General features: G+C 47.2%; 1 protein-coding gene across 4 annotated transcripts in view; it reads left to right on the forward strand.

Annotated features, from left to right (window-relative positions):
* The first annotated feature begins 5,134 nt into the window (after nucleotides 1–5,134).
* Nucleotides 5,135–12,789, forward strand: part of AHCYL2 (adenosylhomocysteinase like 2) — a 93,558-nt gene continuing 85,903 nt past the window's right edge. For 2 of the 4 annotated variants that reach the window (XM_044279966.1, XM_044279968.1), the window contains exon 1: nucleotides 5,135–5,546. In XM_044279966.1, the coding sequence (XP_044135901.1) occupies nucleotides 5,274–5,546 (273 nt within the window). In that variant the 5' untranslated portion in view covers nucleotides 5,135–5,273. The remainder of the gene's footprint in view (nucleotides 5,547–12,789) is intronic. The other 2 variants (XM_044279967.1, XM_044279969.1) reach the window with 1 other exon arrangement.

Below are 12,789 nucleotides of genomic sequence, written 5' to 3' on the forward strand. Positions count from 1 at the left end.
CTGACTGGGGTCAGTGCTGGACAAGATGGGTTTTGAGGGCCCGTTCCGAAATTACTGAGTCATATCTACAATCACCCCCAGTACACACTACCTATGGACTGTAGAGTGGCTTTGTTTCATGTGGCGGGAGTACCAATCCCAAGACAGGGAGTGCCACCCCCCTTTCGCCGGTGGCACACACCATCATAATGGCGGCAAAAAAATGCATACTAACAGATTGGCTACTCCCACAGATTCCAAACATTGATCAAGTAATTTCGACCACAAAAAAAAAATCCTGTGGATAGATCAATTGATAGCTTCCAAAGAAAAAGAGACCCAGTCAAAAAGTTTTTTTAAGAAATGGAAGTCCTTTATTATACGATGCTGTGATGACAAGGAAAGAGAACAGGTGGTCAATCCCTTTAGATATACGAGATGGTACCTAATGGAAGAGATTAGCGGTAGTCTAGGGGGACTAAGGGGAAACAACACCTAAAGTACAGACAATACTCAAAACTTTATCAGGGTCTTAGTGTATGGGAGTATGTTGTTTTCCTTTTCTTCCCCTAATGGATTGGAACTAACTTAGCGAATACTATACTATATTGTGTTTGCTTCGGTTATATTACTGTATACGAGTATCAGGATATTGTGTACTGTTGCATAACCTACGTCGCTTTGTAAGAAGCCTTGATTGTCAGTTAATGTACTCAAGCATATACTCTAAAATTATTGTTTTGTTTGAGTCATTTGAAAAAAAAATATTTTTTATAAAATATCTTTGAAAAAAAAAAAAAGTGGGCACTCGAGTCTCTCGGTTATTATTTGTTGGGGAGAAAATTCTGCCCGGTAACTGACCACTCCCCTCTCAAGTGGATGAGCCAGGCCAAAGACCGAAATGCCTGTGTCACCAGATGGTTCCTTTCCCTACAGAACTTAAAATTTACAGTGGAACACAGGGCAGGCTGGTTGCAGGGAAACGCGTATGCCCTGTCCCGAGTACATTGTCTGGCGAGTGTTGACCCCCTCAGGGTTGAATAAAGGGGGGGGGGGGGTATATGTGACACAGTGAGGGGAATGGTCTGGGAAAACAGGGGCTGATTTGCAGCCAGGTGGGGTCAAGTACCGGACTGGATTTTAATTGCCGATCCGGGTTTTTGGCAGCACCTGGCTGTCCTTAAAGGGGTTCTGCACTTTCATTTAACTGATGATCTATCCTCAGGATAGATCATCAGCTTCTGAACAGCGGGCTTCCAACACCCGGGACCCCCGACGATCAGCTGTTTGAGAAGGCAGCGGCGCTCCAGCAGCGCCGCGGCTTTATCACTGTTTACCGCCGGCCCACTGACATCACGACTAGTATCAACTAGCGTGGGCGCGGCTAAGCTCTGTTCACTTGAATGGAGCTTAGCCGCGCCCACGCTAGTTGATACTATTCGTGACGTCAGTGTGCCAGCGGCCCGGCGGTAAACAGTGAGAAGGCCGCGGCGCTGCTGGAGCGCCGCTGCCTTCTCAAACAGCTGATCGGCAGGGGTCCCGGGTGTCGGACCCCCGCCGATCAGAAGCTGATGATCTATCCAGAGTATAGATCATCAGTTAAAACAAAGTGCAGAACCCCTTTAAATAGGCAGCTGGGCTCAGCAGCAGGATCTCTGTGTTGGGATCAGAGGCTTGGTGCCAGGTTTGAGGGCTGAGATCCATGGGCCGAGGAAACAGGCCCCCTAAAGCCTGCCATGGACTGCTGGAGGCAGAACTGACATTTACTTGTCTTATATGTACTTTCCATTGTGTGTGAAGTAAACACCAAGACTGCAAAGTAATGCATTGTTTTGTGCATTTGCCTCAAGTGTGAATAAACACTGAAGTTTTGAGTTAAGAACTTGTCTTTTGCCTCTGTACTGTGTCCGCTTACCCTATCTACCAGAGCGAAACCCCACAATATATATGTACAGTAAGGGATCACTCTCGCACAGGGGGGTCACAATCACAGACTTCTCCTTTGACAACGGGGTTCAAGTCCAAATGGTGCTTTATTTTGGCACTTTAGCACCAACACACAGATAAATCCAAACCAAAATAAACACCTGCCCGTCTGGGCCCTAGCTAAGGCCGAATGCACACAGCCGTTTTTCACGGCCGTGAGCGGTGCGTGGAACTGCGGCCTGGATTCCTGCTGAGAGCTACCAATGACGCCGTGCGCTCCCTGCTGCCGCCGCAATACAGTAATACACTTGTATAGATCTGTATTGCGGCGGCAGCAGGGAGCGCATGGCATCATAGCAACCAATGACGTCGTGAGCTCCTGCTCTCAGCAGGAATCCAGGCCGCGGTTCCACAGACCGCTCACGGCTGTGAAAAACGGCCGTGTGCATTCGGCCTAATACAGAGGTCTTCTCCCTGACTCACCTCTAAAACGCAGTTTACCTACAGGGTTGCAGGCTCCAACCCTTAGCAGGTCAGCTAACATAAGTCCACGGGAGAGATCCGGCTTCACTAAGGCTACTTTCACACTAGCGCTGTTTAAATCCGGCGTTCAATTCTGACACCGGAACTGCCCGCCGGATCCGGAAAAACGTGTGAAAACGGATTACATTTGAATCCTGATCAGGATTTTGATCACAATGAAAGAATGTATTGGAAAAAACGGATCCGCCATTTATGGATTTTAACTTTTTTTCCCCCATTTTTCGGGTTTAACATGCAAAAGCCGGATCCGGTTTGACTGAACACACAGCGCCGGATCCGGCGTTAATGCAAGTCAAAGGGAAAAAAGCCGGATTCGGTGTTCAGTCAAAGTGTTCAGGATTTTTGGCCGGAGGTAAAAATACTGCATGCTACGGTTTTCTGAAAAGCCTGATAAGTCAAAAAGACTGAACTGAAGACATCCTGATGCATCCTGAACAGATTACTCTCCATTCAGAATGCATGGGGATAAAACTGATCAGTTATTTTCTGGATTTGAGCCCCTACGACGGAACTCTGTGCCGGAAAAGAACAACGCTAGTGTGAAAGTACCCTTAGCCGTACGGTCTAGCAGCCCACCTGGCTGTGACCACACAAGCCTCTCAGGCTTCCCTCTCTCTAGGGTCACTTCCTCTCGCCCAGACTCATACACAGAGAGTTGTTTTTATCCCAGCTTGATTAAAGAGAGCCTTTCATGCTATTTTATTAAGGGAGATATATACCTGTACTTGCGGGGTGTCTCCTTCTCCCTGGCTGTAGCGCTGTCCAATCGCAGTGCAGAGCGTCACAGCCAGGGAGAAAAAACCTCCCGCGCTTGGACAGCTCTACAGCCAGGGAGAAGGAGATGCCCACGGAGAAAGACTCCGTCTCCTCTTCATTGCTCTGATGCTCAGTATTCGCATACTGAGCGGGAGAAATCTGGCGGGGCATAGGAGGCATATTGTAAAAAATCAAGCAGGGTGGCAGCATCAGTTATATATATTTATAATGTTATGTAACCCTTACAGTTCTGGAATGTATTGAATAACAGTGGCATCATTATGTCAGTGTTATCCAATACATTCCAGACCTCTAAGGGTTACATAGCATCATAAATCATTATAATGCTATGTGACCCCGGCAGTGCTGGGAGATTAGGCCGGGAGCTGCACTGCAGACTCGCAGCATGGCAAACGCTGGTCTGCAAGCGGCCTTAGGGCACATTCAGACGACCGCACCGTGTTTTCAGAATGGAACGGGCAACCCACTATAGAAATGCCTATTCTTGTCTGTGATTTTGAACAAGAACAGGACATGTTATACATTTTTTGCGGAAAGTTAAGCAAAATACGTGTTGCGGTTTGCTCTCCGGTATGGGAACGCAACTAAATGGAACGGAATGCATTTTGGAGCATTCAGTTCTGTTCATTTTTTATCCCCATTGACAATGAATGGGGACAAAACTGAAGCGTTTTTTTCCGGTATTAAGATCCTATGATGGATCTCAATACTGGAAAACTAAACCACTAGTGTGAAAGTAGCCTTAGACTGAACGATTTTCAGGCCAGTTATCAAGAACAATCATTCATAGACGAGTGCTGTTTTGTTCATCAGCTAATAAACGGGCATCTACTTGTTTCATTCAGAATGGAAGGTGCATGATTATTGGCAGCTCCCTGTGTAATCCTCACACAACTGAACAGGGGAAGAGTGGTTGCGTTAGCAATACCCTTTGCATCGACGGCTGATTGACGGGTTTATCATTGATTGGCGCTCATGCTTCCTGAACGTCCGGCAGTCTAATGGGGCTCTAAGGCTGGACTTGCAGCACTGCTCCCATTCATTAGGGGAGATTTATCAACTGGAGGATGGCTATGGCATGGGGCTGATGACGCTGGCTGGGGGACATGGATGATGGCAAATGGCTATGGCATGGCAGAAAAAAATAATATATTGCAATATTTATTGTTATCACACGTAGTTCAAATTATATTGCGATATAGATTTTAGGCCATGTCTGTCAGCTGGGTGGGATGGAAGAGGAGTATGGGCATGCCAGGCAGATGTTAGTGAAAAACGATGCCAGCCATAGGCTACTGTTTTTACGCCAGATGCAAGGCCTGCCACAGATGCGCCTAATAGGTGCACGCCTCGTTACACATTAGACTATTACAGCAGCAGAGACCCCCGCGTATAAAGCTGGGCTTAGCAAAGGTGCCCCAGTTAGTTGTTTTTTGGGAGGATGAATTGAGGCACATTTTCCTGGAGGTTGTTCCTGCTGGAACCACTTCTGGCTGTGGCTGACAGGCCTATAGGAAAATCTGCCTCAAATCCTCCTCCAGAAGAACTCCACCTGAACCCACACTTATGGCGGCCAACAGGCGTAAGTAAAAGAGGAGTGATGACCCCCAATGTATGTGTAAACCCAGAAGGCCTGCATTCACAAGCTTGTGTGTGTAATGTTGCCAATAAAGCGTGTTGAAATAGAAGGCACCGCCCCAGCTCCGCCTCTCCTTTCCTGCAGGCACGCGTGGCATGCCGGTTATTGTAGTAAAGAGTCCGTTTTCAAGACAGTAAGAGCTAGGCGCACAGACTACAAATCCCGGCATGCCTCGCTAAGCACAGCAGTGAACGTGGAGCACGCCGTTAGTTGTAGTTTAGCACTACGAGCCATACGCTGCTAGCTCAGATTGTGGGAGAAACTCGCTTTCCCAGGATCCCCTGCGGCGGGGGCGGGACAGCCTGCGGGGGCGTGCCAGAGGCTGCCGGCAGCGTGCTAGTGTTTGTGTGCATCAGGAGGCGGCTGAGGAGATTGGAGCTAGAGCCGGGACATACGAGTGTCTGCCGCGATGTCCGTGCAGGTAGTGACAGCGAAGATGGCAGACGTGGAGCTGAAGGAAGCGCCCAGGGAGACGACGACGACTGAAGCGGCTCTAGCGACCCCGAACCCCGCTGTCCTGAATAACGAGCCCGACAACAACACCGCCGTGTCTCCGCTCAGCCAGCCGGTGAAGGGGGTCCCAGCCTCTGCCATGAAGAGGACTGACCCGGCGCAGCGCCCAGGGGAGGGAGCCAGCAGCCCCGAGGGCGCCGTCAGCGAGGCCCCTCGTACAGTGAAGAAGGTAATGTTCCCGGGAGCCGCTCATCACTACCTGTCCTGTGACGTCACCCGGCCTGTCTTTCGTGCTGCTTCCCGGTGCCCAATGTCACCTCCTTCCCTGTTCCATTTGTTCTCAGTCGGTCCAGGGAATCTTAATCTGTCTCCCGCCGGTCCCCGCTGCCGTTAGCTTCTAATTCTAAGCCTGTGTGTGCAGCGCGTGTCTAGTGGAGCTTTCCTTATGCAGCTGCGGACTACTTTTCCTCCATCATCTATCGGCGGAAGAACACTTGGTAGTTGCTATGTTGTGAGGCGCCCAGGTGTGTGCCCCGGCTGTCATTGTGAGATTCCTCCGTGTCCATCCTGCGCTCTCATTGGTCAGGGCGTACGGCCGCGTTGATTGGCTTTCTCCGACGCAGCGTCGCCAGTGCGTCTCGGTTGCGGAAGATGCGCTGAGGAGGAGCGCAAGATGTGGCCGCGCTGTCCCGGCGCCTTGTGCTCCGCTGACCTTGGCATGTCCTCTGTCACTGCGTTTACACGGCGAATTGTGACTTTCTATTGTAGTACTACATAAACCAGCATGCCTGTGGTTGGCTGCAGCTGACCTCTCCTAGAGCATAGTGTCCCAGTGATGATATCGCAGTACCAGCCTGCCTTTATCACAGAATCTGCACCAGAGCCTCTGACACCGGTGTGAACACTGCCTTACTACACTTTCTGCAAGCCCCATACACTTCCAGAAGTTTCCGTGCCAAATCTGCTGCAGTGTAAATGCGTCCTGAGGTTGCGTTCACACGACCGTATGCATTTTGTAGTCCGCAGAAAACACAGAGGATCCGTGTTTTTTGCTGTTCCATTGTAACAATGCCTATTCTCGTCCGCAAAATGGACAAGAATAAGGAGTTCCATCTTTTTTGTGGAACGGATATACGGATGCGGACCGTGTCCCGTTTGCGTTTTTGTGGCCCCGTTGTAGTGAATAGGTCCACAGTGAATCCACGAAAAATACGATCGTGTGAATGGGGCCTTAAAGTGATCTTCCCTTTTAAAAGAGCATGTGCAGCGCAAGGATATTGATGACCTGCTGTCATCAATTTAGATTTTAATAGATTGGGCGTTTTGGGACACGGTGGTGCGCATTTTTATTTTATTTTATTTTTTAAAGCCCCTCCCTAGGGGATGTGAACATGTGATCATTAGATCACTTTTTCCATACGGTAACTGTGATTTCATACAGTAGTGTATGGGAAAGTCTGTTTATTCCTATGGAGCACGGCCACCTGCAGGCCTCTATAGGAATATACCTAGGCCTGGTAGACTCATTCAGACTGCAGCTTATTGCCAGCAACGAATGGCTTCCCCGATCTCAGTGCAGTGCTACTGGAAAAGCCGCCTCAGATGCTGCAGTCAAATTGATCACAGCATGTGAGGGGTGACATGTCTGAGATTAGCATTATTGCCGATTGCAGACATTAGCCCCCTGTGCAGGAATCAAAAGCCCACTGCAGCTTCTGTCAGAAATGAGCATGATACTACTACCATCGTGTTTCACAGATGGAATGAGGTTTTTATACTGGAATGCAGTCCGTTCCTTTCTCCAGATAGAATGCTTTTGGTCTTATCCATCCACAAAGCATTGTTCCAATAGCCTTCTAGATTGTCCAGGTGATCTTTAACGACCTGCAGATTTTATTATATTTTTTCGATTGGTATCGAGTATCGCAATACTATTTTATGGTATCGAAATCGAATCAAAATTTGGTATCGTGACAACTCTACTGCCAGGATGCCAGGAGCAGGCTGCGACGGGAACGAGCCTCCCTAGCATCATGGGTTTTCATTTCATCAGGAGAGGGGTATGGGACTTCCTTCTGTGGACAGGGGATAACTTTTAATAATGACACAACCCATTTTAAAGAGGACCTGTCCCCTCTCCTGACATGTCTGTTGTAGTAACTACTTTAATTCATGTAATGACAATTTTGTGCCATCTATTCCTTTGACAGTGTGTTGTGCCATTCCTCTATTATTCCTACTGGAAGTTTAGGGATGAATTCCCAGCACTCTGCGAGGGTGTGTCACTGCACAGCCTAGCACTCATTGGATAATGTCTGTCTTTGCAGATGGACATTTAGCAGTTTGTTCATAAATTTCTGTTTGAAATAATAGAGGAATAGTTTGACATACAGTTGCATCAATGCTTCAGGTTGTTGATTACAAGAGGGATAGAAGTAGTTACTAAAACGGACATGTCGGGATAGGTGACCAGTCCAAAAGAGCCCCAAAATGATGTGATGCAGGAAGTTTTTCCTTTACAGTATCAGCATCTGATCGGCGGGGCTAAGCTCCATTCAAGTGAACAGAGCTTAGCCCCGCCCAGGCCAGTCGATACTAGTCGTGACGTCACTGGGCCTGCGGTAAACGGTGAGAAGGCCGCGGCGCTGCTGGAGCGCCGCTGCCTTCTCAAACAGCTGATCGGCAGGGGTCCCGGGTGTCGGACCCCCGCCGATCAGATGCTGATGATCTATCCAGAGGATAGATCATCCGTTTAAACAAACTGAAGAACCCCTTTATTACACACTGGGGTGGGGGTTTTGATGAGGAAATTTAAGGCCTGCTCTCCGGCTGGCTGTTCTACTGGATCTGGGATTGCCGGATGTTACTGGAATGCCTTCCGGCCCCATTGACAAATACGCCTAGATTTGTCTGGACAAAAACTGGTAATATCCGTCCGGCCAAAATTTGGATTGAGGTAATTTGTGTTGCATTTATCAGACTTCTCATATTTAAGAATTTTGCGACTTTTTAAACATTTTCAGTTGATAAATCTTATGTCAACCTAAGGCCTCGTTCACATCTCGATCCAGCACAAATCCTGGCTGTCGGCTGGACAGAAAAAAGCAGCACATGCAATCCCCGGTAGTTTGCGTTCCAGATCTGCTCGATGGGGATGTGAATGAGGCCTAAGTAAGAGTTAAACGTGCACACTTTTCCACATGCTTTTCAAAAGTGACGAGAGCGGCATGTTGCTAATTTTTAGGCAAAACCATTGTAATGTAGGTACGTTAGCGCACAAACACCCCTTCTCGGTCCTTGAGGTGATTGCAAGGCTCTCCATAGTTTCTGTGAGCTCCTTTCATACGTTTGTGACCTATAATTTTTTCGGGGGTGTAGAATATCCTGCCCGACCTTGTACTACATTATTTACTGCAAGAGAATCCACTGTGCTGCCGCTCTGGAAACATGGCGTGGCTGTGCTGCGCTGTATGCGAGGCAGTGATTAAATGAATGAATCAGTCACTGATGGGGTGATGTGTCCTTGCAATCTCTGCGTCATCAGTGCGTCTCTGCTCTATTCATGTGCAGCCCGTTGTGCCATTACTGGGGGACGCAGGGACGGCAGCTCTCCATGCCTGGTTACGTCACTTGTTCTTGCTCAGCCAGCCACGTCTGTTCCTCGGTTATGACAGCTGACTGTGTGCTGAGATCAGCTCTTTCAGCCAGTGCTATTCCAGTAGATATACTGCATGGTGTAATGAATATACGTGTGTCAGCTGTACATTGACTTGAATACAGGAGCAAGCACACCTAAAATTTCCAATTGGCGTTATGGGTTCATGTCATTGTTTGTTACCTATTCTGCCGCATGTCTAAGATAATCAGAAAGCTCCCTAAAGCCAAACAACTGGAGAAAATAATAAAAGGAGCTATACTTGCCCATTTCACCCCCTCTGCTTCCACCATTGATGCTGTGGTCCTCCCAGCTGGGCTTTGTCATGGCTGCAGCCCGTATACACCATATGATGACTTTCTATTGGCAGTCGGCTTAAGTTTTTTTTATTTGTTCTTTGCATCACTATATTTACTTTACTTCTGCAGCGCTATGTGGGGGGGGGGGGGCCTCACTTTTTGTGGGGCTATCTATAGTTTTTATTGATACCATTTTCTGGTTTTACTTTTGATAACGTTTTATTAAACTTATTATAATTTTTTTAATTTTTTTGGGGTTGGCCAACTGTCCAAAAAAACTGAAAATCTGCCATTTTGATAGTGTTTTTTTCATTATGCGGTTCACCATACATTCACCAGACTTTTTTGCCAATTTGTAGTCACAGTAGAGGACTTTGACATGCCATCGTCTGATTTAGGATTGCTGTCTGTGGGAGAAATTAGTTCCTGTCATGCCATAGGCAGGCCTTGATACTAACTTCGCTTTGGCAGGCCTTAAAGCCATCAGAAGACAGGAAGCTGCCATTGCAACTGTATGGCTCCCGCTATCTTGATGTGGAGGTGCTGTTCAGTCCCCGAGAGCACAGCGCTCCTGGGGACAAGACTGCTTAAATGCTAAGGGTATCTGCAGTGTAAGGCCTTGTTCACACGTCAGTGTTTGGTCAGTGATTTTGAGCTAAAACCGGGTGCGGCTCTAAACGCAGAACAGGAGCAGATCTTTCCCTTATACCTTATGTCTGTGGAGGACCCAGTCCTGGTTTTGGCTCACAATCACTGACCAAACAACTTAAGTGTGAACTCAGCCTAAGGCATCTTGCACATGGCCGTTGTTCACTTGAATGGGTCCCCAAATCTGGAGATGCCGAACGGAAGCACTACAGTGTTTCGTTCTGCCAAAAGATAGAACTTGTCCTATCTTTTTGCGGACTGGACGGATTGCGTACCCCCATTCAAGTGAATAGGGTAGCGATCCGCTTGCGGCTGGCCCATAGTTGATGCCCGTGCATTGCGGACCGCAATTTGTGGTTCGCAGCACGGCCACAGGGGACACAACTCAGCCCAATACAGCAGGCAACCAGCTGCTATTGCACCTGCTCAGCCATCCTTAAAGACCCAGCTTCCACTGTAAATGTACTACAGATGTCGAGAAGGGGTTAAAATATAAAATTGTTTATCCTATGCGTTGGGGAGGGGGGGGGGGGGGCGCGAGTCTCCATTTTGGTATTAAATGCGGGGTTTCCATTTGGTGAACTAACCCCTACAATAACCCTACTTTACTAGTAAAACTATGGAAAGGGTTGTCCAAAGATGACCTTTTCTGCAAGCATGTGGGCAGTTTGAAATTGATTTTATTGAATCTTTCTGCTGGGAATTTGGATTTTGGAGTGTTATGAGTGTGCGGTTGCACCCAGAGCATATTGGCACATTCTGCGCTGCCCATGTAATGCCGGTTGCATAGTTTTGCTTTCTTCCATAGACCACACCACACGGGTTACGTGTGGTATTGCATTCACCTCAATGAAGATGAACTGCAATCCCAGACACAACCCATGGATAGGTGTGCCGCTGATTCTGGAAGAAAGCACTCTTGTGTAGTCCCTTTTAAGAATGCGCCCCAGTTTCCTTCTATAGTTTTAGAGAACTGCATTTTTAGCTTTCTTTCCAAAATTTGAGCATGTTTCATGGTGGTAATTTAATGTGCTTTCTGATGACGGGTGCTAGTAGCAGTCTGTAGGTCAGGGGTGCACAACGTTTCCTGGTTGGGGGCCACATTGCCAGACTGAACCAATGAGGAGGGCCGAAATTAAATTTTAAAGGTGTATTAACAACTGAAATATTGTACTTATGGCATATTGAAAACACATTATATACCATTAATGTCTAGTTACACTTCCAGGACTCCCATCTAATGGGAGAAATACATGAAAAATACATGTGAGCAGCCACAAGACATAGGCATACATGTCTGTTACCAGATGGTTGGGGGCCGCACAGAATGGTATCGAGGGCCGCATGTGGCCCCCGGGCCGCAGGTTGTGCACCCCTGCTGTAGGTGCTGCAGAGAATTTGGAGTTTCCACTGCTGCCATAGCCGTTTAACATTCTCTAGTGTAATTGAGTCATGCTTTCCATGGCCGCACTTTAGTATTGTATTTTGGACGCGTTTTTAGTGTCTCCAATGCTATTCAAAATGAAGCAACTTTTATAATAGTCATAACCTCTTATCTGTCCTTAATACCTCCAGTAGGTTAGCAAGAATGATGGGAATGATAAATAGGTGTATGACTGAAGGGTCATATAATAGGGATTTGTTTGGTTACCATGGAGATGCATAGATCTAGCTAGGAGCTGTAGAAACAAAGGGCACTTTCATTCATGACCTGTTACAAAGTTACTTAATTTTCAGTACATTAGAGCAATAACAAAAAATGTGTAGCTGAACGTAACCTTTAGGAACTTTTCTGGTTCCTCTAGATATGTCCTTTACTATCTGATCAGTGGGGGGGGGGGGGGGGGTCTGCAGTAGCGCCGCGGCCTTCTCTCAGCTTTTCCTAGGCCGAGTGGCAACACGTTCATGTGCGTAGCTCACCCCCATAAAAGTGAATAGGCTGAGCGCGATATCAAGCACGGCTGCTATATGATGTACGACGCCGTGCTTGGTGAGCATGGAGAAGGCCGCAGCTCTCACAGGTGCACTATTGCCTTTTCGAACCCCCCCCCACCCCACCGATCAGATACTGATGACCTATCTAGGGAAAAAGTCATTAGTATTTAAATCTCAAAAAAAAAAACTTTTCATCTGTCCCAACTATAAGTATTTAAATGGGATTTTACACTGTGCACAATATATTTATGCAAAGGCTTTTTAGGTTGGGTTCACACGTTACTGATTAGCTGTGGATTTTTGTGTCAGATCTGCAGCGTTGTACACTAGCAGGAAAGTGAGTGAGCTTTTAGCAATTCTCAGTCGCACATGGATAAAAAAAAAAATCCGCAGGAGAAACTGACTTATGCTGCGGGTCTTAAACGGAACCTGTCACCAGGATTTGGGGTATAGAGCTGAGGACATTGGTTGCTAGATGGCCACTAGCACATCCGCAGTACCCAGTCCCCATAGCTCTGTGTGCTTTTATTGTGTAAAAAAACGATTTGATACATATGCAAATTAACATGAGATGAGTCCTGTCCCTGACTCATCTCACGTACAGGACTCATCTCAGGTTAATTTGCATATCCCGGTGACAGGTTCCCTTTAAATCTGCAGCATGTCAATTAATTCAGCGGATTTCATTGCAGATTTCAAGCCTTCCTATGTGAAGAATGAAATCTGTGTCTATTCAGCCTGTTTTCTGCAAGAAAATCTGCGACAATGCATAATTTGATGCGTTTTTTTTTTTCCGATGCAGATTACAAACCGAAACACAGCAGAAAATCTGTCTCTAATCAGTCACTTTTTTGCAGCAATTCTGCTGCTTGTGAAAGGGTAAAAATAATGGCAAATGTCTTTGCATTACCAAGGTATTCACCTCTAGAAGCAAT

Source organism: Bufo gargarizans, chromosome 2 (genome assembly GCF_014858855.1).
Source record: "Bufo gargarizans isolate SCDJY-AF-19 chromosome 2, ASM1485885v1, whole genome shotgun sequence".
Taxonomy (NCBI): domain Eukaryota; kingdom Metazoa; phylum Chordata; class Amphibia; order Anura; family Bufonidae; genus Bufo; species Bufo gargarizans.